Source organism: Lolium rigidum, chromosome 3, assembly GCF_022539505.1.
Source record: "Lolium rigidum isolate FL_2022 chromosome 3, APGP_CSIRO_Lrig_0.1, whole genome shotgun sequence".
NCBI classification, from domain to species: Eukaryota; Viridiplantae; Streptophyta; class Magnoliopsida; order Poales; family Poaceae; genus Lolium; species Lolium rigidum.
This window is the reverse complement of record NC_061510.1, coordinates 20,007,414-20,033,330: the sequence shown is the minus strand read 5'-3', so window position 1 is coordinate 20,033,330 and position 25,917 is coordinate 20,007,414. Positions and strand designations below refer to the sequence as shown.

Here is a 25,917-nt window from a genome sequence, read left to right as displayed (position 1 = left end):
GAACCATGTCCATTGTTCTAACAATGACGGTTATCAATGTACTAGGTTCACTTGCCCCATCTCTAAGGTTTGTGTCTCCAATTAGTGCATGAGGCCCGAACTATTCTTTTGTTGTTGTGATGATCCAATGGTTATAATATGTCCATATACTGGTGGCAGAATGATCTTGCACAAACACCACAGTGGTGCTATCCATTTACTTTACCTCTTTACAATTAACCTCTTTACAATTTTTACTTAGTTATTTTATCTAGTTTAGTTTTTTACTTGTTTTATTTCTACCTGTGCACGAAACCTTGTGCTTGACAACCACACGGTGGAATTTGGGACACAAGACATTTACTTTACCTGCAAGATTGCTGGAAGAAGAGAGAGGAGAATACTTTTCCATCCAGTTCCCTGAGAGTTCGATTTAAACTGTCGAGTCACCCTTGTGGGGAAGATACTCTGCTGATAAAACACTCTACACTTGGAGTCCCAACGTATCAAGATCTTTTTGGCGTTGTTGCTGGGGAATAATTAAGACACCTCATCAAGCCCGTCGACCATCATCGCTGGAGTGGCCATCGGTTAGGGTTTGGTGGCCGTCAGGTCCATACGGGCTATCGGCGGAGGCTAGGAAGGTGTCGCTAGGTCGCGGAGGCAAATGTAGCAGGTTTGATCAGGAGTCTCTCCTCTTATTTTATCTAGGGAGTAATCAGCCGTGCCGGGAGAGATGGATTGGTTCCATGCACGGGCCCACCTGTGCTCTCTTCCCTATTTTACACATTGTGTGTCACTTAGGTTCCCTATTGTAGTCGCATGCCACACTATATTATTACATCCAAATTTAAAATTTGAAATCGCCATAACTTTTTAACCACAATTTCAATTTGTGAACCATTTGAATATATAAGTTCCTAAAGGAGCTACAAAACAAGACTAATATAAAATATCTTGATAATTTCTGAAAATCGACTTCTAAAACTTAATAAAACCTAGTGAAACTTGGTGATATTTTTCTTGGAAACAGTTTGTTTCACTCAGTTTCAAACTTGTTTCATCATACTTAGGAAATATTTGGCAATTGTCTTAGATTTCAATTTTTGTGTATCACGTTTTATTGAGTTTCATTGTGTATCATAGTGTTTCAGAATTCAAATTTTGATAAAAAAAAGTTAGCTTGTTTAAAAGATATTGTTGAAAGAAATTAGATTGTCTTGTTAATCTGATATGTATTCCAATAAATATGACGCTTTCAAATTCAACACTAGAAATTAAATCAATGTATTAAAAAAGCGAGAGGGTACCAGAAGTGTGGGTAGGCTACATGCAAAAAATTCCTACAATGTGTCAATCTCAAAGCAGATAGTACAATAGAATGGACGGCAGATGCGTGCAACAAATGCCGCTAGCTCTCCTCTGTCTATTTGCCGACCACATGCATAGTTTGTGCTTGCACATGCAGGCCTACTGGGCTACTGGTGTATGTTCGTTTTTTCACAATCTTTTCGTTCTGAAAACCCTTGGTTGTTGCGAGAATGATCGCCTTGTTTCCCGGCCTCACATTTTTCGTCCTCCTCCTATCCAACTTCCAACAAACAGAGAAAACCTCCATGGGAAAAAAGAGAGATGTCATGCTTCCACTGATTGATGCTCCACACTCCAGTCACAAATTGATACTTCAGTCACAAACAGTCAGTTGAGCATTAATTCATTGCTCCGAATAGAACATGACACTTGATAGCCACATGTGTTTCCAAGTAGTTGCGGGGTTACTCACACAGATCTCGCCGGAACGCTCTGACATTTCAGTTCGGTAATCCTACTCCTACAGACAGACCGCATAACAAAGCTGCGGCACTAGAGGATTTAAATTGGCATCGGCAGTGGCTAGATTGTCTGCAAGAATCCCTAAAGCTTCTTAGCACACGCGCGACGTGCTCCCACCCGGGAAAAGGAGTAAAGATGGGCAGCAACGGCGCTCTCCTCTTCCGGCAGCATCAGCAGCCGGCATGGTTCGTCTCCTTCACCATCCTCGGCGCAGTCTACGTCTTTGCCGTCTTCTTCCGGCTCCTAGCCCACCTCGCGCTTCTGCTACGCCGCCCCACGGACCTCCGTCGCCGCTACGGCGCCTGGGCCGTGGTCACCGGCCCGACGTCCGGCATCGGCCGCTCCGTCGCCCTGGAGCTCGCCCGCCGCGGCCTCAACCTCGTCCTCATCGGCCGCGACCCCGCCAAGCTCCACGACATCTCCGAGACAATCTCCGCCACCCATGGCGTTGACGCCAAGACCGTCGTGCTCGACCTCGCCCTAGTCGCCACCCCTCAAGGCGACGCGGCGCTGCGGCAGCTCCGGGAGGCTGTGGAGGGGTTGGACGTCGGGGTGCTGGTGAACAACGCCGGCCTGGCCAAGCCGTGCGCGGTGTACCTGCACGAGGCGGACGTGGATGCGTGGGTCAGGATGATCCGGGTGAACCTGTGGGCGCTCACGGAGGTGACGGCCGCGGTGCTGCCGGGGATGGTGGAGAGGGGCAGGGGCGCCGTCGTCAACATCGGCTCCGGCTCCAGCGAGGCCATCCCGTCGTTCCCGCTCTACTCCGTCTACGCCGCCTCCAAACGGTACGACCGCTCGGTCATGTTCGCTAGAGTAGACATGTCGGGGTAAATCTTGCGCGCGCTAAACGTTTCTGTTCTTGATTCTCTATGATTTTGATTTGCTTTTCTTCCATATATTTCTCTGTGGTAAATACATGAATAGATACATCAGAGAGAGTTTAAAACTTTATCGAAAAAAACATCAGAGAGAGTTTAAAACTTCAGATTCCATTTCCAGGTACGTTGCTCAGTTCTCCCGGAGCCTTTACGTCGAGTACAGAAGCAAAGGGATCGACGTGCAATGCCAGGTAACTTCATGTTTCTATGTTTCATACTTCCATTGTTTTGACCTTTACGACCAACTAGTTATCACGAGAAGGAAGAGTAAAATAGAGGAGTCATCCTTTTTTGCAGTACATACATGATTCATATATTTTCAAGATTTGTAAATAAATGGTTGATCGTGCTTGCCACACGATAAATAGAGGAGTCATCCTAGTGCAGAGTGCAGATCCCATATCTGGCTGACTAGAGAAACAAAACAATACCGTTCTGACCAGTGCATATGCATAGCCGTTCAATATCACAAATAAATATGTTTTTTTATGTAACCATATATTTCATTAGACAGTCTGTTTACATAGATTACACATATGGTCACTACACAAGACAAACATTTGTGTCAAGCAACTTTGCACAAAGAAACCCACAAGAAGTAAAACTACAAGTTCACCCTTGGAGAAGCCTGTGCCTCGCCGAAACATCGTCCATCTTTCTCCACTGCCACTATGGTAGCACCGGAAAAAGAGTCGAATAACCGCCACACCTAGATCTGGGAGAGCACCATCGCATTCAAAGATGCTTTTTGAGCCGATGAACCGGGCTATCGCAAGCGATGAACCCGAGACTTTGTGGCACGTCAGCCGGGGATCTTCCCCGTGGTCACCAAATCCCAACGACGTCATCTTCACTTGACATAGTCGAAGAAGAGAAACGCCGCCGCATGCCGTCATCCACGCGCACAAGTGCAAGACACCACACACAATTGAAAGTATCGAACACCGATCACCGACAACAAATCTCACCAGATCCGGAGACCAGTGAGACGACCAGGCCATCTGCCCCCTGACGCCACCAGTTGGAGCGACGTCGAGATGGAGGAAGAGCAGAGGCAAATTATTTCGACGCGGCGCAGTCTCCTCCATAGAAGCAGCGCCTCAAGAAAACACTAGGCAACCCGGGCTAGAGGCCGGAGCAGTCACTCCGGGGTCCCCACCCCCTCCCGTCACCGGAGCGGCCGACGGAGGAGGCAGTGACCGGCGACTTGGCCGGACGGGAGCAGATGAGCGCCGCCCGCTTTTCCCTGGAGCCGTTCTTTTTCCTGAAGGAACCGTCTACCGCGACTTTGGACTGGTTGTCTAATAAATATGCTTTGAGAACGTTGACAACAAATATTGTTCCAAACATTTAGATCGAAAACCTGTAAAATTATGGTCTGATTACTGAAAAAGTTATTAATAGCATAATATTTTGTGTTTATACATATCTTACCGTACAATTAGCGCTCCACGATAAATCTTGAAAACCATATGGATATCCAAAACGAGTTTTTTTTTTGTGATCGAGAGTGTAGATGACATTGCAAGTCCACTGATTCAAGATCATGGTCAGGTTGTTTTACCCACTAGACACACAACTAGCAAACTGTAATAGTTTATGATTTGCGAGAACCAAGCGTTAGCTTGGCAGCTAGAGCTTAGTGTGCCGAGCCAGCTCAGTTGGGTTGAAGTCTTAGCAGTCAACATGTGCTCCGACTAAACGAGATGCAATCCGCGTGAAAAACATCAGAGATGTCTCATTTATCTAACAATGTATAGCTAAGGTAGGAATTCTTCGCCATTGGTCAATGTTTATTGTTTATGCTTTGCACACTTGTCTTGATTAGTTATGCACACCAAGCCTCGAAAACTGTGATTTCATTACAAATATCCTTGATGAAGTACCACAAGAATGGGTTTGCGTTACCCGGCGGTCTTATTTGAGATTGAAGAAGAACACTCTTGTTACAACTATCATTTTTTATGAAGTATGCTCCCCTATGTAGCTAATGATAAGCCACGTCGATCTTGGATTCCATAACTCTTAACTAAATCGACCTAATAGCATATGTGGTGCAACTACAGGCCCCTCTATTCGTGGATACGAAGATGACGGCAGGTGTGGGGGGATCAAGGAAGCGGCAAGGGCTCCTGTCACGGCTGACGGTGCCTACTTCAGACGCGTACGCCGGCGCGGCGGCACGATGGATCGGGCATGGACAAGTCTGCATACCCAACCTCGTCCACCGGCTCCAGTGGTGCCTCTGTCGCGTCATGCCGGACCACCTCCTTGACGCGCTACGGCTCCGCAAAAACCTCCGGCAGCGGGCACTCTTCCAACAACTCCGGTCGGTGAGGGTCAAAGGTGGCCTAACGGGCAGCGAACAAAGCTAGTTTGTTGGTGTTCTATGGTTGAAGGAATCTACGATACTCTCTCCATTCACAATTATCTCACGTTCTGGATTGAGTTAAAGTCAAAGTTTGTAAAGTTTAGCCAAAAATAGAAGAAAAGAATAAGTCAATTTCATAACATCAAATGCATGTAACTTAAGCATATACTTTATTGCGATTGTAATACAGTACATTTTACAGTGTATATTTTAATATGTTTTTCTACATATTGGTCAAACATTACAAAATTTGATTATGACCAAACCGAGAAAGCAGTTAATTGTGAACCATTGGAATATCTGTGTGATCGATATGTTCCTTTGACGTCTGAACCGCACTTTGCTTCAAGTCGTTGTTATAAGAAGCTATAAGATGATAATTTCATTACCAATATGTGACAACTTTATAAACCGTTGTCCGACAACTTTGAAGAAAAAGCACCAGAACATATCAACATCCGCTCTAATTTCGAGTATCTCATTGAGGAAAAACTGACAATGAAGATGGTTTGTAAATCAGATTGAGTTGTTAGATAAAAAATAAATTTCAATTCTTTGCACAAAACTATATAATTTTGACATCATCCTGCATGCATGTGAATGCATGCCCACACCACCGTCTCGCTAGATTGCAAGCACCAGCACCTCCACGTCCTATTAGCACAGTGGTGAGAACATTAACAATCCAAAACATATTAATGTGAGGCCAGACTAAGAGGCATTCAACCGCAGGTAGCAAACCATCAGTCTTTCAAGACAACGCCTTCATCAAAAAGAAAATAGGCATATTGTCATACGCAGCCAACAAAGGGCAAAGTCGTGGGTTGTCACTTCAGGGAGACGTTACTACTTACTGGAGGCATTCACCTCAAATTTCAATCCTACGAGCCATCTCTAGTCGCGTCCCCCAAACCATCCCCTAAAAAGATTTAGAGCGCGTCGGACAAAAAAAACGTTTCCAGCCGTGTTTCCCAAACCCATTTTTTGTCCGGCGCGCGTGATACGGTGTCCGGCGCCCCGAGCCCGTCCCCGCCCCACAGGGGACGCTACGGGTACGCCGAACACAACGAAAAGCGAGGCGAAACGTGGCGGGACCGACACGTCAGCGGCTCGTAAGCCTAAAACCCCGTCGTCTACCTTTGGTCAAGCGACGTTAATGGCGTCCCAGTTTTCCCAGGCGACGCAGGGACGCGCCTAGTCGTGCATGGCCGCGTGGCCGTCCGCGCCGGCGTTATTGCGTCCAACGACCCGCTGCCGCTTCGCCTGCCGTCGCTGTACATTAAGAGGCCCTGCGGTTCATCCCAATCTCTCGCCGCTCCCAAATCTTCTCCTCGCCGCTCCCAGATCTTCTCCTCGCCGCTCCCAGATCTTCTCCTCGCCGTTCCAACCAATGTCATCGTCCTCCCGCAAGATCGCCGCGGCGAACGGCTTCGGCCGCGGCAGCCTCACCGTGAAGGAGGCGTCGGCGCTGTACCGCGCGGGATATCCCGTCCCGCCGGACATGCTCCTGCCAATCAGCAGTGGCTGGAGGATGGCCGTGAACGGCATAGGCATCCCGCCGCCGCCGTCGCCGGGCGCAGAGCGCTGGAGGGACGCCATCAGGGCCCGGCGGTCTGCACTCGACACCGAGGAGCGGGCCGATCCAACCTGGGCGGCCACTGACAATGACTCCTGGTGGATCGCCTACTTCCAGGCGTAGTACGACATGGAGATGCACAACACCACCGGCCTCGTCGGCGGGCCGAACAGCTGGAACAGGGACGGGCTCCTCCTGTTCTGGGGCGTTCCGGGGCGCACCCTGCAGAACATCATCGACGACATCCACAACGGCGCTCCAAGGTTGGAGGCGCCGTCCTCGCCGCCACCGTCTCCCGCAGCGCAATGGTAGCCGACGAGGACGTACTCGTCCTCCTCCAATTCTTCCTTCTCAGGACCGGACCGATCGACGCCGTCCTTTTCGTACCGCTCCGCGCCCTACACCGTCCCCAAGCGCGTGGTGAAGGAGGATCCGGCGACGCCCGTCAATCCAAGGCGCGGCGGCAGCGGCAGCCGACAACAGCAAAGGTGCGGCGGCGGTGCCCTCCTCATCCTGAAGCCGGAGGTGAAGGAGGAGCAGGACGACGAGGAAGCGGTGAAGGCGGCGCTACTGGCGGAGTACGAGCGGTAGCAGCGGCTCATCGCCAGCAGCGACGACCCCGAGGACTGCCCAGGGCTGCGAGCGGCGTGTTTGGTGTCGCTGAACGATAAGGACGCCTGGAGGGTCGACCTCGACACGGCGATCGCCATGTCCATCCGCGACACCGGCAAGCCGCTCGTGGACCTCACCGATGACGGCGAGGCAGGACCAAGCGGCCTGGTGAAGGACGAGCCCGACAAGCGCGTCAAGCAGGAGGTCGTCACCGATGACATGTACAACTTCCACCAGTACTACGACACCTCCGGCCGCCGCAAGTACTTTGTAGATTAGGTTTGTTTAAATTTAGTCGAATCTCGTTCGAATCTATGTAATATATAGCAAGTTTGGATGAATTTAATCGAATCTCGGCTCAAGTTTTAAATTTCTAAAATTTTGTTTGGGGGAAGCGACCGGGGAGCGACGCCCCCCAAACGCGGCACGAACAAAACACGTCCCCCAAACGTTCGATGCGGCGCCGTTTGGGGGACGGTTTGGAGAACACGACTGGAGTGGGTCTAATTCAGAGATGCTAGTGGGCTAAGATTAGACTTCCTCTATTCCGCTTTGGTTAAAAAATGAACTTTTTTTAGATGATGTATTATTTTATTTCATTTTTTGCACTAAAGAGGGTAAATGTATCGTGTGATCGGTGGCATGGCAAGTTAAAAACACACCTCCAACTAATATTGGTGGCGTGGCCACTTTTAGTGAGTCACCGGTATGGGCCTACAATAGTGTGCCCAAAACTATGCTACCCCACCTGTGTATGGGACCCATTAGTCCACCAGCCCAAAAAATACATGTGGCGTCGCAAATTTCTACACGCCACTAAGTAGTGGTGTACCGCTCCCACACACCACTAGCTAGCGGCGTGTCGTTATTTTGATACGCCTCAGACAATTCTAGGATGGTCCCATTTCATGGGCCCCACTTGGCTGTGGCGTGGAATGTTTTCCCACGCTCGTGCACACCACTAGCCAGTGGCGTGTCATTATTTTAGTATGCCACAGATGAAAGAAGCTAAGAAAATAGAAGAAAACATAGAAACCAACCAATCCGTGGAAACTAACAGAAAAACTGAAACAAAAGACGGAGCGAGAAACGGAAAAAACGATGTGACGTTGAAACATAAATAGGCCAACCTAGGATGCCAACAGGGTGCCCGGCAGGAGCTGCCCACGTCGTTGTAGGCGGTGCATAGGATTTATGGAAGATGAAATTTGTCGAGATGGGAGCAAGTGAAAAAGGTGAATGCGGGCGACTTCTTTTGAACTCCTGCTTATGCATAAGCCAACTTATATGAAATGGTGGGGAGAAACTGTGGCGGGAAGAAGCTCATATAAGCTAGTTCCCCCTATTATTTTGGGCTTCTAGAAATTTAGCTTATTTAATGTGTTGAGTTCTGAAATGTCTGTAATGTCGCGAAAATTGAATTTTGTCCTAAATAAGTTACAATACCATACATATGGTAGCTTTTAGTGAAAAAGAAGCTATAAATGAATCAAGAAATTTTGGGAAAAGTCTAATAATAATTAAAATATGGTGTTATAGTATAATTAAGTACATTGCAAAAATAGAAAAAATGTCTTAGTGTTTTCATAGCTACAATACAAGAACTGTTCACACAACCAAACTTTCAGCAATGTTCTTTCCTAGTTGAGCCATGGCACCATCAGCAAAAGAGGAAGTGTGTCATTGATAAAATATGAGCAAATGGTCATGACAAATGCTAGTTCAAATCAAATAAGCAAATACAAGTTCCTGGGAGATACAAGTTCATGGCAAATAGACATTTTGTTATCAACCAAATGTTATACAAAACCACCAATGTACATGTACATATTTGATACCAAAAGTGCCCAGAATCATAGTGTGCATGGACAGAAACTAAAACATAGTGTTCATGGACATATAAATCATAGTGTCATTCTGGACATAAATTAAATTAGTAGAAATAACATATATCACGAAATTATAGACAGAAAATTGAACTATCACAGCCATGACCATCTACACAATAGCATGAACAAACTGACATGAAGTAGACCATGGTGCAAAAAGATGTCTGAAAATGGAAGGGTAAAGCTAGTTACCATGGGCACAAGGGGTCATCAACCGAGTGGCCGAGATGTCAACACCTGAGGGGCAGGTTGATATACCGGTTCAGCTTCCTCAACGAGAAGCTCGGGAAACTGGTCTCTGACAGTTTCTCGATTTGCACTATCGGCTCGCTTCTCGGTCAGAATAAGCCAGACATAAGCTGGATAGTTCTTTTGAGCTTCTCTGGTTTAGCACCTAGAAGCAAAGTGGCCCCGCAATGTTTGGTGAGACGGGAGTGGGCTAGCCGGACCTTTAAAAGGACGGGGCTTTTTCTAGGACATCGTAGGATACTTTTCAATTTTCTAACGTGCTAAAAAAGCCCAAGCCCAAAAGCTTTAGCCCACAGTAACATTGGCCTGACCCTAAAGATATACACAAGCTGCTACAGAAGAAAAAAAAAGAGAGGAAGGGATCTCGGTTTGGGCCCATCGTACACCCCGAAGGTAGTGAGGGTGAGGGTAAGACATCCTACATTCACCAGCATCGTCAGTTGTACATGTGAAGAAGGGAAGCGGAGAGAACTCTCACGGGCTCATGGCAGACCAACGTTAATTAGCTACGCAAAACCAAGGAAAAAATAGCGCGCTAAATAAAATAGCGTGGCCTTCCAAAATACGCTATGAAGATTATAACGTGCTAATAGCGTGCTATTTTACAAAATAGCGTTCCACAAAAAAAATAAAAAAATAACAAAATATAGTATGTATACTAAGGAGCTCAAAAATTATCCACATCACAACTATCAACAAATTAAATTGACAAAGTCCTGATCGCACTGAAAGATAAAGATTTTGTGAGTCTAACAAGTAGACAAGTGGACAAGTAGATAACTAATTAATATACCAACATGCAAACAATTAAAGAGCCAACTACATAGCGGAAGTAGTAATTAATTAAAATGAGATGAACTAGATGTAGAATGCATTCGGTCATCATCGGATTCATAAGAAGAACCGCATATTGCAGCTCATCATAATGAAAAATAGAAGTAACTTCTTCTTAGGCAAATTGCATCAGTAGCAGCTCTTACTCGTTGTGATATTGATTCTTCTTCTTCAACATGTACGCATCGTGTGAGGAGTGGGAATTGTCGATGTGCTTCTGTGGTTTTCAACGGGTTGAATGACTACGGTTAGAATGGGAATTTAGGAAGCTCGTGGGCCAAAAGATTCAAAATAACTTGTCGGCTGCTCGATTTTCCTATAAAAAATAGCACCGCTACACGTTATAAAAATAGCGCCGTTATAACGGTACAAAAATAGCGCATAGCGCCGCTAATAGCGTGATTAGCGCCATAGCGAGCCAAATATACATAGCGTAGCGTTCACTTTTCAAATACGCTATAGCGCCGTATAACGCCGAAATATCGCACTATTTTTTTCGTTGCGCAAAGCAGGCCAAGAGAACAAAAGAGAACTAGTAGTAACGAGCTATCATCCAAACTAGATTTAAATGTGCGCCTTGGCGCACGACCCCGTAAAATTTGCACCGATTTACAATTTGTATAAGAATGATGAAAATCGGGTGAAAAATGAAAATACGATTTTTAGATTTTACAAAACAAAGTCGGTAGGATGAAATCAATGAAGAAAAGAGGAAGTAGAGCAATATTTTGGGGCTTGCCATGGCTCGCGGCTCCGGTAAATAGTTTGTAAAGTACTATATTAAGCATCTATAGATATCGACGGTAATAAAACATCAAATAGAAAAAAAACTATTCGATAGCTAAAAACACTATGTAAACTGTCATTAGTACCACATGTCAAAGGTTGTTGGTTGTATAGTCGGACTTCTCCATCGGAATGATGTTTATGACATGTTGTCGGAGAGAATGTCACCGGCACTTCTCTATTCGCCCTTGGTGGGTATGGTGTTGTGAATGACTTTGGAAACTGCAGAGAATGCCGCCTTGATCATGACCCTGGATGGAATCTCACCGACATCCATAGCTTAAACCTGGTAAGAAAGGATCATAGATCATATTAGCTAAGGGTAAAAGTTTGTGAATCAGGAGCCCGACTTTGGCATGGGTTCCCCATCTTTGGTAAGCGATTTGGCAATCGCTATATTAAGTGTGCATAAAAATATAAAACTAACTAAACTATAAATGAAGAACACACATGATTTAGTCATTCCAAAATGAAATATAGAAACAACTGGTATCGATCCTTGGATTCAATTCTTAAATGGTAATTAGAAAACAAAATGTAAATGAAAATGGTACACTCTTATATTACAGATATTACAGATAGACATGTAGCAATGTGTTTTTGGCTGTGTTTCTAAAACTATTAATTTCTCCTATGCATTGTGCCTAGCGATGGAACAAATAGAACTCAACTTAGTAAAAAAATGATGGGTCTGGCTCACTTCTAAAAACAGAGGTATGCAAGCCACAACTTTTCCCTGTTCATTTGCCTTTGGAGACATCCTGAGATTTACAGTTTGTATAACAATGATGAAAATCAGGTGGCAAAATGTTAATATGGTTCTTTGGTTTTACATTTTTTATTTTGATCAGGTCACAACGATTTACAATTTTGCGATCCCGTATTTCACACTGTTTATCATTTTGTAATAAGGTGAGAAACATGGTAGGTTAGCATTTATACAAATCAGTGATAAAAAGGTATTTCAAAATCTTCCTATTATTCTTGGTTCTTTTCATTGGAGTTTTCGAGAAGATTTTCTTCCATTTGAGTAATACTGTAGTATTCACACTTATTGTGTCTACATTAAGATTTGGTAAGAAGAATGTTAGGATAGTTTCCTTGTAAAAAAATTCAGTAAGAACCTAAGTGATCACGCCGTGACATCAATAATTTATATGGAATATAAGACACTATTTATATAGCAAGCAATATTGACTTGCGCATAGAATTATCTACATAAATTCCTCGTCAATATAGAGTACAATTATCTGCATCTCAAAAAAAAATCAGTATGGAAACATGCACCAAATATAGTGCTTTTTTTGTACAACTTACACGATTTGGCACACGGCCCCGTGAAATTCGCACCACCTCCTCATGGAAAAGGATGTCTTAAGCTTTGTTAAGAAGACCAAAATAAGCCACAGGTAAGCCTACATTTCCAACGTCACTATGACAAAAAACATCATTATAAGGCAGCGTTGATGCTATCGCAATAAGCTTAAGCACAAGGCGCTGGCACAGAGCTGAAGGATAATCTGTACCATCTAGCTTCGTCCATCTAGTTTGGTGCAGCGAAAATAGACCCTGAAAACAGAGGACCAAAAACAACATCAATTCACTCGGTACACATACACATTGAAAGCATGCGAACATAAACGATCATACTTGTTTCAGGGAACTGTAGATTGTAGGTAATCTCTCTAGAGGTGGTCAAGGAATGAACTAACATGATGCAAGAAAGTTGTCATGTGAGATCATCAGAAAACTGAAAGAGCAGTACATGTAACATACATAAATATTTCAGGTGACCAATAGTCTGATTCTATGAAATAGGTTGTCACAAAACTAAAAAAGCAATGCACACATGCTCTTTCATCCAAACACCAAAAATATTTTATGGCACATACTGAGGAGATTAAAACTCACACTTCGGACTAACAGATACCTATTTTACAGAAACAGAAACTCGATTATGTACTATGTGAAAATGAGCAAATTAAACTTCACCTGCAATTGAGAGGCATTACATTTCAGAAACTCTAACTAACTTATGTGATATGGTATTTTCACCTATTTGAGGTGCTTGTGCTCATTGTCCGTCTTGTAGCGTCCCTGTCACTCTACCCGCTACGCACTATCGAGGTGAGTCTCCTAGCTGTAGGCCAACTTTGATACTGCCTTTTGGCCTATTCAGTCTGTACACACCATCCAACTGATCAGAGCTCATCTCTGCTCAGGTAGCTAACAATCTAGCTCTAATGGACATGTTTACTGTGTACAATGTTGTATAAATAAGCACGAGTGATGTGCCCTAAAATCAAATTAAAGAAAAATACAAAAAAAGATCTAACGTGCTCGAGAGATCAGAACGGCGGACACGCGAAAGAACACAACCAAGAATCATTCGGTTGATTATAGTAATTCAAATTGCAGCGATCCTTTAGGTAAGCAAAAATTGTAACTATCATATTGTTATATACAGCACTGCTTAAATAGCATCCATGCCTAACTGTAACTATCATATTGTTATATACCTTATACTATACAGATCAGCTAGAAAAGGGGGAACACGATCATCAGAAACCACGACATGCAGTCAACAGGACACAAACATTTGCCTTTTGCACCGGTAAACCATTATGGACTGGATCGGCTATAACGAATGTGTGTTTCACATCACAATCCTGAAATTGAAAGTGAACAAAGAAAATTTGATAGTTCTATAGGTGGTAAAATGTTATGTGGATCGGATATGTTACAATACAAACCATTGATAAACGAAATCTCAATAGATAGTGTTGGCCCAGACCCGGCAGTACTTTCGCCGATCTGATACCAAACACAGCCCTACTACGCCGAGTACTTTCCGACGTAGACGACGAAGACGATCCTGCGAGAGACACGCACGTACACAAGTACTTCCGCGATGGTGCGTATAAACTAGCTAAGCAACGAAGCCTTGATCGTCTGGATTAGCTACTAGCTCACGCACGCACGCAATAGCTTTGATTGCCACAGGCTCATATCGAGCCTTGGATTTCTTTATTGCTCAACTCACGGTGGTTTACACGTTCAGGTTACAAGCATATAAATAGCACATCTAGCTAGCTAAACCAAACCTAGTCGGTGACTAACTCTAGTACTACTCGGTTACATCATGTATACTCTGAACCGTGCAACACACGTAGTGTTCCTACCCGGAACATGTACGTATACATACTCGTATACGGAGACGTACGACATCGTGCCGGACTCGGAGTGCTTATTCCTAACAATCACCCCCTAAGCACGACGTGTGCTTCACTTCGATCTGGGTCCCAAATGCGCCAGCTGCTTCTCGCGGGCGTCTTCCTCGGCATTACTTTTGCCGCTTCTCGTGGAACCCATGCCACCGACTTTACCTTCGCCGGCTTCTTCATGGCTTGATGCCGACCTTCCTTGTCCGCATCTTCCGTCTTCACCGGTTTCTCGATGAACAAACACTGTCTTTTGTGCTTCATCTTCTCCGGATTATTAACCGTCCGAATTTCCCTTTTCGGATAGTAGTCTAACACGCGGCGCATGCGTGCTCGTGTCGGTCGTAGTCGTCTCATCTCGAGTGCAGTCGGAGATAGCACGACGTACTCTTCTGCGCCTGACGTCGCACTTGTTTCTTCACTTGCGGATCCTTCATTTACTGGCTGAGGACCCACGTCGCTTCTTCGCGACTCACCTTTGTAATCTCGTCGAAGTACTTCCTCCCCGAGATTCACAGGAACATGCACAGCTAGCTCCTTGCCTGATGGATGCGATTCTAGCCAATGCTTTTGGCTATAATGCACCCCCGTACAAGCTAGCTCGTGCATAGCTAGTTCCATCAGCTCTAGACACATGTAACGTGTGTGCCTCCTTACTGGAATATCTGCTTCCAGCGGAACAAGTGCAGCCTGAACTGGTCTACCTCCACCCAAATCAGCTGAACCGTTGCTCTCTTTTGACTCTATTAGTGCAGCGCAAAGTCTGCTCCTTTCTGACCTACTTGCTGGGCACGAGGCCTGCCCGTTTGTTGTTTCTTCTGGCGACGTAGCTCCTGGCAAAGCGTGGCTTTCAACGCTAGCTTCTGGTTCTCGTCCCAACACTCTTTCTGGACTATGTCCTGGCGGTAGAGCCTCTCTAGGCCTGACCTGCCGACCTGAATTGCTCGGCTGAGCATCAAGGCCTCCAGGCAGAGCTCCATCCGGCCCTCCTAGCCTGCTTGGACTACCAGCCCGAACACCTCCTGCGCTGCTGCATATGCTCCCTTGCAGAGCTCCTGCCCACGCGTGTGAGCCTGGCAGCCATGCCAAGCCGCTCCCTGGGCTGCATGGGACTAGTGATGCATCACCAAGCGTAGCGCCCGCCGGACATGCAAAACGACGTCCCAAGTTTTCAGCTTCTGCATCAGCGTCATAAGGTTCCGACGTAGATGAACTCGATGTACCGCTCGACTCGTCCATGTCTTTTCCAGGTTGATCATCTGCATGCTCAACTTCACTATGAACCACAGTAAAAGTATCATCCGGCTCCGTGGAGTTCCAAATCCATGATAAGTCTTCCTCGAAGACTACATCGCACGTGACAATCACCTTGTTCGTCGAGGGATTGCACAAACGGTATGCCTTCGAGCCTTTTTCATAGCCAGTCATGATCATTGGAGTACTCCGATCCTCCAAATTCCTTTTATGGCTGGACACCGTCTTGACATGGGCCACACACCCGAAGGTGCTAAGATGATCAACCGAGGGCTTGCGTCCGTACCATGCTTCGTACGGAGTCCCGCCAACCATACTCCTAGTTGGCGCCCTGTTCGGCAAGTAGACAGCCGTGTTGACCGCCTCACCCTGTAACTTTCCCGGCAAGCCTTTGCTCTCCATCATGCTCCGTGCCATGGCCACCACCGTATGCTTCAATTTACCACCCCGGTCTATGCGTAGGGACTTTCTCTTCTCCCTTGCTTCGATTTCTCCAGCTTCCTTGATCTTCTCGAATGCTTGTAGACCTAGATCTTTACTCTTCAACAACACAATCCACATGTATTGGCTGATATCATCCACCACAAGCATGAAGTACTCATTGCCGGACGGGGTTGCGGGTGAAATTGGACCGCATATATCGCCATGAACGAGCTCCAAAGCTTCACTTGCCTGATCCGTGGTTTCACGTGAAAACGGGGAACTCCGTTGCTTCTCGACGACACCTTCGTCACATAGCTTTTCCACGTGATCCACACACAGTAGACCGTGATCCATCACAATCTCCGTAGCCGGTGATGGAGGAGGTAGCTCCTCCTCGTCCTTCTGCTCGCATACTTCAAGCTTCAGCATCATCGGTCCATCATCTCCTTCCTGGGCGATGAGAGCCCTTTCCTTTGGCTTCGGTGGTTTCCGGCAATCAACCTTGAAGTGACCGAGCTCGCCGCAGTTATGGCATCTTACTTTCTTGATGTCAAACTTCCTCCTCGGCGGAGCGTCGTCCTCGTCCTCCCCTGCGATGTACTTTCTCGCTGGGCGTGAAACTTCTTTATCACTTCTGCTGTCATATGCCTTTCCGCCCTTCTCTTTGGCGACCACCGACTCCCATTGGGCACGGGTAAGCATCACGTGCTCTTCCGGTACCGTATCACCGTAGGTGATCTTCATCCGCTCATCATGAGCCTTGAACCGTCCAACTAGATCATCCATCGTGAGAGTCTTGAGATCAACGCACTGCTCGATCGCCGAAACAACGGACAAGTAACGCGGCGGCACCGCGCGAAGGAAACGCCTTACGATCGAGATCTCCTCGAGCTTCTCGTCGAGCGCGCGAATCCCATTGACCAATGTAGCGACCCTCGAAGCAAAGGCGTCCAACGTCTCATCTTCTCCCATCTCCAGATTCTCGTACTTCTTCTGCAAGGTTTGTAGGGCCGCCTCGCGGACACGCGCATGACCAAGATTCAGCGTCTTGATCGTCTCCCACGCCTCCTTCGCAGATGTCTTCGAGATTAGGTGCTGCTTCACGTCCATCGGCATCACCGAGCAGATGGCCGTGAGTGCATGTCGGTCCTTGCGGTACTTCGACGCGCCCTTCTTGAACTCGTCGCCGCCGGGATCGACAGCCTCCCAGATTTCGTTGGACTCGAGCGCCCACTCCATCGTGGTCGCCCACACCGTGTAGTTGTCGCGGATGTACTGCGGGTACTGCGTCGACACCGGCGCCGCAACGCCTAAATACTCGCCCACTTCCTTCGTCATGACCTCCCGTTACTAGAAGATCCTCCACGAGGCTCTGATACCAATTGTTGGCCCAGACCCGGCAGTACTTTCGCCGATCTGATACCAAACACAGCCCTACTACGCCGAGTACTTTCCGACGTAGACGACGAAGACGATCCTGCGAGAGACACGCACGTACACAAGTACTTCCGCGATGGTGCGTATAAACTAGCTAAGCAACGAAGCCTTGATCGTCTGGATTAGCTACTAGCTCACGCACGCACGCAATAGCTTTGATTGCCACAGGCTCATATCGAGCCTTGGATTTCTTTATTGCTCAACTCACGGTGGTTTACACGTTCAGGTTACAAGCATATAAATAGCACATCTAGCTAGCTAAACCAAACCTAGTCGGTGACTAACTCTAGTACTACTCGGTTACATCATGTATACTCTGAACCGTGCAACACACGTAGTGTTCCTACCCGGAACATGTACGTATACATACTCGTATACGGAGACGTACGACATCGTGCCGGACTCGGAGTGCTTATTCCTAACAGATAGTTCTATAAGCAGCCTAATGTAGATGACATCAGGCTCCATACAACAAAGATTCGTAGTGGTAGATAACACCAACCTAGCACTCTGTAGATCTCTGTAGCCAATTCCCTGAATGTAGTTTCGCTCCGGCAGTGAAGTGATGGTGGAAGTAAGCCCTGAGAAAACGAAAATTAATGAAACACAGTAGCCATCTAAATGCATCATACATTGGGAAAGAGGTGCACAATAGAGCTAGCCATACCAAAAAAAATACCTACATGCATATCAAGTAGAGATTATCAAGCTTCCATCTGAAAACCCACACACACATTGAACACCAGCGCACATTCCATGGAAGAACATGACACTTTTCTTACCTGCATGGTTGCCGAAACACAGTGCATACACATTCTAGTTCATGCCGGCTAGGTTTTTCCTAGACTATGATATATACATGACATTACCGGAAAAAAAAGCAACAAGCGGGAGAAAAAAAATAGCCATCACCCAAGCTGTAACACATAATGGTAATGGCCAGGCCATTGACATGAACGAATAAAACATGCATAAAGAGTAAATAGAGCAGTCAGGAAACTTGTGCCAATGTGATCATGAACAAGCATTAAATAAAGAGTGAATAATTATTCTTTTCATTTTACTGGATATAGGGAAATATTATTAGTTGACGATAAAGAGGAAAATAGCACAATATATCATGTGTCTTGCATTCGCTTTCTTGGGTGGCCCTCCACGACGCCTAATATTAGGATTGTAGAGATCAGACACACGACACAAACATTTGCCTTTTGCACCTTTGTGGACTGGATTGGCAGTAACGTAGTCAAGTGCGGCCCAATCAATTCCTTATCATGTAAGTAACATTTAATCAGCCCATTAATTTAAAAGCCATTGGCCGTCGGTGGTCAGCCAAGGTGCACAATTCAGAGAAACACTTACATATATACCTCTTAGAAGCGACTAACTATGCCACCAGCAACATATATATTGCATCAGAGAACAGAAAGCTTTTATAGTTCAGGGTAACTCTAAAAATGCACAATCAAGTACAGGTCTAGCCAAGTAAGCGTACAATCTACAGGTAAGAAAGAAATGTATCGTAAAGATAAATATACAGAGAAGTACCTAGTCATGGTATAGATGAGTATGCCAGATGCATGTACGGCTCCTTGTGGAGCTCAAACTGAATCTGCACTATAGGTTCACAACCTTTGAACTTCTTGTGCTCCTTGTCCGCCTGGGTGCATCCTCGAAAGGGTGCCATGACGTCCACCTTCGAGGTTGCCTGATCCGACCCATTCGTGTCAGAGAGGAGGAGACTGCTAGCTGTAGGTTCAGCTTTGGTACTTACATTTCTTCACTTCAATGTTAATAATTACGGTTGACGAAATACTAACTCAGCTTGCTAACAATGAAGTTCACATGGGAACATCCACCATCAGAGCAATCAGGTTGCAGCCATGCAAAATTCAGCAACAACACACATGCAGTTCCCAGGCCATGCATATCACACACAAGACACCAACCAAACATGCTACTGGATTCAGTTTGACTTTATCTGGATGCAAGTTGGTAGCCATAAAATACACATGCCGGCTATAGAAATAAACCGAAAATAAGTAATTTCAATGAACCGTTAGGCAAATAGTGAACTGCACAAACAAATTAATGAAAGATAGTATGTAGTGATGCAAAAAAAAGAGAAAAGGCTACCTGTATCTTGCTATCCAGGCATGTAGGTCATTGTATACTCTTCATTTCGTTCTGTAGAAGACCTTGTGCATAACCTCCTCAAGGATTCTCCCGCATCTGTAAAGACTTGCTTCAGTTCCTTTGAATAAACTGTCATTTTTTATAACTGAGACTCAAAAGGTACATCATAAATCTCTAGAAAGTATTATTTAAGTAAGTTTGAAACTACTATCAACTACTTCAGGAAACACGAGGTGAGGCCCGCTGGCTAATTTACTAAGGCTGGTGCCAATGCACCGCCCGACTCCCGCCCCGCCACGTCAGCTTTTCTCTCACTCTCACCCCACTCTCACCCCACTCTCACCCCACCTTGCCAATGCATGGGCTATAGTCCCCACTCTCACTTCTCTCTCCTCCACATCACCATTTCTTTTCCACATTAAGTTATTTCACTCGATTTTGTTTAGACATTCAAAATAATGCAAGAAATTATTTTATTCAACTTAAAATGTTACCAATTACATAATAATTAATAAAGGAAAGAAAATAAAAGAAGGAAAGAAAAAAAGAAGGAAAGAGTGTGTACTTGTGTTTGTATTTTGAACTGAAAGAGTAAAAAAAGGAAAGAAAATAAAAGAAGGAAAGAAAATAAAATAAAAACTGACATTTAAAGAATAAAAGAAGGAAAGAAAAAAAGAAAAAAAGAAAAAAACCGACCACCGCGTCTTCTTCTACCTCTCGCCCGCGTCGCCCCGCCTCTCGCCCCTCCTCTCGCCCGCGTCGCCATCGCGCCGCCCCGCCTCTCGCCCCTCTCCCGCCTCCCTCTCGCCGCCAACGCGGGCGCCAGCCGGGCGGGAGCGGGCGCCAGCGCCGGGCGCCCCGCCGGCGCCCTCCCTCTCGTCCCGCCCGCCTCCCGCCCCTCTCCCGCCCCGCCCCGGGCGGTACCGCCCCGCCACCCGCCCGCGTTGGCACCGGCCTAAGGAAACAACTCAATTCTGTTATTTTTCCTATCTCTCCTGAACCAAAAGATAAAAAATGCAGAAAATCAAATAGATGAATACATCAGTTATTTTTAAAGGGAACCAAAGAAAAGTTTGATTCATGTAATTAATTAACATATCTAGGCAACTACTAAGAAAGAGGCAGCTATCTCACTATGGACAATTGTAGCTTGTCACATTACAGAAGCAAGGTTAAAGACCATGATCAACGGAGGATGATTCATCTATGCATGGACATTGTTTTAACAAATCATCTTGATCGGTTCAGCCAATGAACTATGGTTAACCAATTTTCTTAACCCTTTCTACTAAGAAACTTTTGTAAAAAAAAAGGTGGAGCTCATAATGTGCTTTCTTTCATAGATCAAATAGCTGCATGTTCCTTTTTGTGGGGAGGATACGTACCTGATAGCCTGCAAAAGGTCAACAATCTGAACTCTTTATGCCAACCTACAGGTTAGTTATCTAAACAAGAACCACATAGCATATGATCCAAACTGACCTGAAGAACTGTTTATTACTCCTTGAAAAAGAACCAGAACACATCCAAATTATAATCCTCTGAACAGAACAGTAAACGGACAAGAACAACCAACGGACAAGTGTTTCCTTGGTAGAAGTAAGCATAGTAAAAAAACGTATGTTTTCTAGGTGATATTATTTGGTATGACCAATTTATGTTGCAAAAGCATCTCAATAATATAAGAAGTGTTTTTAAAATAGAACCACCTGCATGAATATAGCCATTTGTACCATCCCTGAAGAAATGCCAATGCCCATGCAGAATATCAGAAGTTCAGAAATAAGTTAATTTAGAATAATTATTCATGTCTGGGAAAGAAAAGGGTAGTCGCAAAGGATCATAATCATTAGAAAAGAGCTTAGCAATCGTGTTTTTAGCCAGGATAAATAGTAGTAGTAGACATCAGAAGATATGGCAACCCACTAACTCAGCATACAAGAAACCATGTTAACCATCATGAGCAGGTTTGACAAACAAAACCTTTTTTTACCCAGGCATGTGACTCTTTGTGCTACACACGGAAGATTTTAAAGTAAAGAGCTGTCATCAGCGGAGTTAATCACATTGTTACTGCCTACACAACTTACATGTTAATAATTGTTATTCAAAGAAAAAGTTTAGTTCTAAAGCTGCTGCTTATATCTCGTCCGTTGTTCTTATATTGGAAACCGGTATGATGGAATATCAAAGAGCTTATATTTAGCTAAGAGAATACAGGGGGCCTCCAGGATGCAGCACATGTTAAGGGGGCCTCCAGGCTGCAGCACATGTTAATGGAGTAACATGCAACAAATCATGATTCCTGTCACCAAACATCGATATAAAAATGATCATAGAGGATGGAAGTATATTGTTGAAGCAGATCATGATCCACATGCTGAATTCGATTAAACCAGAAAATAAGGACCTTACCATAGTATGATGAACCACAAACTGTGCACAAGTTGATTAAACGATTGTCATCTGGGACAGATCTAGAATCCCAAAATACAAGTCTAGTGGATGCTTTTTTATCTTACCATGGTTTTGCTTAATATCTTTACCAAAAATCAAAGGTGGATGCTTTTTGGAAAACAGAAGTTGTCCATAGGTATGACTATATACAATGAAATGTTCCAAAACAATGGAGACAGCCAGAAGGTACAAACAACCATAATTCAGTATACCTCGGAATACTACAGACTGAACACAGTTATTAACCATCATAAGCCATGTGGGTCTTCAGAAACCGGAATCAGTTTCACCTCGGCAAGCAGCTTTCTTAAGGACAAACATACAATTTTTGGCCTGAAAATAACGATAAAACATGGCTATAAAATCGAACATTCAGAGCTCACTAAGCTACCTGCCTAATTACGAAGGAATATAATAATGCTAAACTACACATGAATGAGAGTTATTGCTGACTCTTTATACCATATATCCCTAAAACAACAGTGATTCGAATCTAGGTAGGATCCTGAGGCACAAGAAGCTGATTCTTCCTCTAGCATACTATCAAAGGAGGCCATAACTTGCCATGTACTAATAAACAAGAAAACAGGGTTGCCATAATTTGTTGGCAAGCAGAATAATACGAATTGAAGGGGTAAATTTGGGTAGCTATAAACGACTTAGTGTGAGATGAAGTGAGCACAATAAATAATTTACTATAAACCTAGGAGTAGTTGTTGGTTTTGTCCAATGGATTTTGACAGAATCTTGAAACAATTCATAATGCAGGGAAAAAAATTACAACTGAAAGTCACAATCTTGAAATAAACCTAGGCGTTTGGCAAAATCCTGAAATAAGTCATAATACAGGAAATAATAACCTGAAAGCAGCCACAATCAACCCGTCTTACAGCTTAGTTGAATTACAGAACCGGGAAGGCAGTGCACATACATATTTGATGTTGATGTTGATGAGACCTCCGTGGATGCAGCGGTAGCAGGAGATGCGTGTCCGATTAAATTGCTGAGACTTGTCCTAGGATGTGGTCCATGCGGTGGTATGCAGTATGCACACAAAAGAAGCAGACTAAGCAGCAGCGACCCAAGCTAGCAATTGGCCACATCCATGAGCTGGCCGCGCACCACCACTGGGCTGCTCATTCGTGGACCGCTGCGTGCCGGCCGCTGCCGCGTAGAACCGCCCCGGTCACTCCCTCAGCCGTCTCCCATGGTGAACCGCCCCGTAGCCGTGGTCCACGCAATCATCTCCATCCACGCGACCTTGCAGCCTGTTGCGCTGCCTGAAAAAGAGACACAGAGAGTGGACGTGAGATGGAAGAAGGGCACCCAGATCCAGAAAAAAATAGAGAATATAGGTCTGAAGATGGACCGGTAAAGAGGAGCTCAATAAGAAAGCTATTCGGCTGTTCCCCAAAGTCGCGATGAGAGGAGCTTGCGGAGAGAGAGGATGGGAGGCGGCCAAGCTCGCCGTTCCCCGCCGCTGCGAGCGCTCGCCGTTCCCCGCCACCACCGACCGAGAAAGGGCACGACCTCTCCACGGCACGAAATCGAGGCCGCCGGTGCACCTGCCCTTCCCGCCGTGGTGGTTCCTCCGCCAGGCCCAGCATCTACTTCACCGGCGCCAGCGTGGGTAGGCTGTGGAGAGGGCTTGCTGCAGCTCCTCCCAGCGTTCCACGGCGCGCGGCAGCGGCTGCGCTGCTCCCGCCGACCAGCACCCGCTGCTCTCTTTTGTGGCACGAGAATGACCAGAGAAGGTGGGAGGAGGGAGAGGTTGGAGGACGAGGTGGAGATGGAGGGGATTGGAGGAGGAGCGAAAGGGGATTGGGGAGGAGCCTGGCGGCGGCGGCAGCGATGGGAGGGCACGAGGGGTGAGGAGGACGTGGGAGGCGGGTGAGAGCGGAGCGAATGAACGGGCCGCGCGGGCTCGTCACACGACCCGTGGATAAAATGTGGGTCTGCGGGAGGGCCTCGCGCCCTGGACGAATGGCCGGTCGAGATCGCGCCACATCAGCTCAATCGGACGGCCGAAAATCCAAAGCGCTGTGAGAGCCCCATGGGGGTGCCACAATTATACCTTTAGATTTCCTTCGCTTTCCTTCCTTCATTTATCTTCTGCACAAAATCTTCACCAGCCACAATCAATGGACGCGCTTGCTTTATCTTCAGTTTGCAGCGACCATCCTCACTCCCAATCTCAACCCTTGAGCATCTCAGAAGACCTCATTTGCCACTTGCTCGAAAAGTTTTACCCTCCAGATCAGTGCCTCGCGATTTTTCCTCCCGCTTTCAAGGCAGCATTGTTTAAAACTTTCCAGAAATGTTCAGAAAGCAGTAGCAAAGCCCACGGTAAAAAGTTATTTCTCGTGTTTTCAAAATCCAGGAAGACAGACACGAAAAAAAATTCAGTAATAATTTTGGATGGATTTAAAACCAAAATCACACAAATATATAACATCGTACACAATGTGGTACAAACATGGCAAGTAGCAAGTCACAATACAAAGGTTGACCAACAGGAAAAGATTTCCTCCCTTGTATATATGTTGTTAGATAGACGAGATCTCTCCAATAATCGGATTTATACGCGCTAGATAACACCCGAACCGTTTAAATTCGGTCCTCTTGCCTCTTGGAACTTAAACTCGGGTAGCCTAGTTGCGCTTTCGCAAGCACTGCCACTCAGTTCTCACAAGTCACAATACAAGACCTGACAATAAGCCGAACCATCAACCTTATCTGTTGCCTGTCTCCTAAAATACGTTATCCAACTCTTTTCAGCCGTTCAAACTTTTGAAAAACATAGCTAGCGCATTTGCCTTTATGGTATCAAAGTCTAAGCTCTCCATGGAATTTTGTCTCAAAAGAATTATTAATATAAAATAGACCAGAGCATTCAGTTACTGTTGGATAGAACAAGCCAAACGAAAAATGCGTTCTCGCTACAGCTCCGTGGTTGAGTAGATAGGGAACACCGGAAACAGAGATGCAGTTGCACATACCCGGATACACTGGTCAAGTAACATGCAAGGACAAACGGGCGACTGATCTGGACTAGTTTGAAACCAAGACGAGACCCGTGAAGCATTCGTGGCCTATGCTGCATTTTGCTTCGAGTCTCCTGTGCTCTCTGTATCGGTGTTATGACACACAGTGAGTCATTGACCCCTTGTGAAAAACATGGCATCAGATGCTAATCTTGTCTTGCTATGCGTCGCCATGCTGCCGAGCGCGACCACAATGAAGGCGGTAATCAGTGGCGGAGACAAGCCCCAGGCTGCACGGGCGTTGGCCCGGGGCGTGGGCGGAAAACACAGGCTTGATTGTAGCAAAAGTTACACTGTATCATACTTTAGCCCACTGTAGCAAGAAGATGGCCTGGGGCGTCGTGAGATCCTGGCTCCGCAACTGGCGGTAATCAATGGACGTGATCATGAGCGGCTGCTGGTCGATGGCAACCGGATAAGAAAGAATGCTCGAGTTGTTCTTCAGCTTTTCCGAAGCTGAATATGCTCGAGACCTGATGAATGTTCTCACGGCTTTTCAGGAGGCGAAAGTGACGCCACGGAACCAATGCTTCGCTCGTCAGGCGTCACCAGCCAGACTTTAACTGTCACCACGAACGATCGGACAGGTTTCAGTTCTCATTTTCTTGGTGAGGCGTTCAAGCCCAAAATTAGTTCTGAATCTGCATTAGTTGTACTGCTGCAGAACAATTTTGAATTCCATCTTTACAGGTTACTGCAAACATTTTACTGATTCGGCAATAAAGCAGACTAATTTTGAATGCAAACTCGACAGGCCGGTAAAACTCTACAGGAGTACCTTTACTCCCTCCGTTTCCAAGCTTATGGTTCTACCTCTATATACAGTACGGGTTTCACGAGCTACCGCAAACAAATCCTGCTCCTGGACAACTCCACGGCCTATTGTGCAGGTACGCTTATCCGAAACAGAGCAATTGCCAGGAATATGGGTCGCA

The 25,917-nt window shown here is 45.8% G+C and overlaps 1 protein-coding gene across 1 annotated transcript; it reads left to right on the top strand.

Moving 5' to 3' along the window:
• The first annotated feature begins 1,947 nt into the window (after nucleotides 1-1,947).
• Nucleotides 1,948-5,068, top strand: LOC124694469 (very-long-chain 3-oxoacyl-CoA reductase 1-like). The gene is made up of 3 exons (XM_047227453.1): nucleotides 1,948-2,600; nucleotides 2,815-2,884; nucleotides 4,760-5,068. The coding sequence occupies exons 1-3, from the start codon at nucleotides 1,948-1,950 to the stop codon at nucleotides 5,066-5,068; spliced, it is 1,032 nt and encodes a 343-aa protein (XP_047083409.1).
• Nucleotides 5,069-25,917: the final 20,849 nt, after the last annotated feature.

Excerpts from the sequence above, each read along its gene's own strand:
- LOC124694469 (XM_047227453.1), top strand. The coding sequence starts at position 1,948 with ATGGGCAGCAACGGCGCTCTCCTCTTCCGGCAGCATCAGCAGCCGGCA. Across the intron at positions 2,601-2,814 it reads GTCTACGCCGCCTCCAAACG|GTACGTTGCTCAGTTCTCCC; the intron begins GTACGACCGCTC and ends TTCCATTTCCAG. Across the intron at positions 2,885-4,759 it reads GGATCGACGTGCAATGCCAG|GCCCCTCTATTCGTGGATAC; the intron begins GTAACTTCATGT and ends GTGCAACTACAG.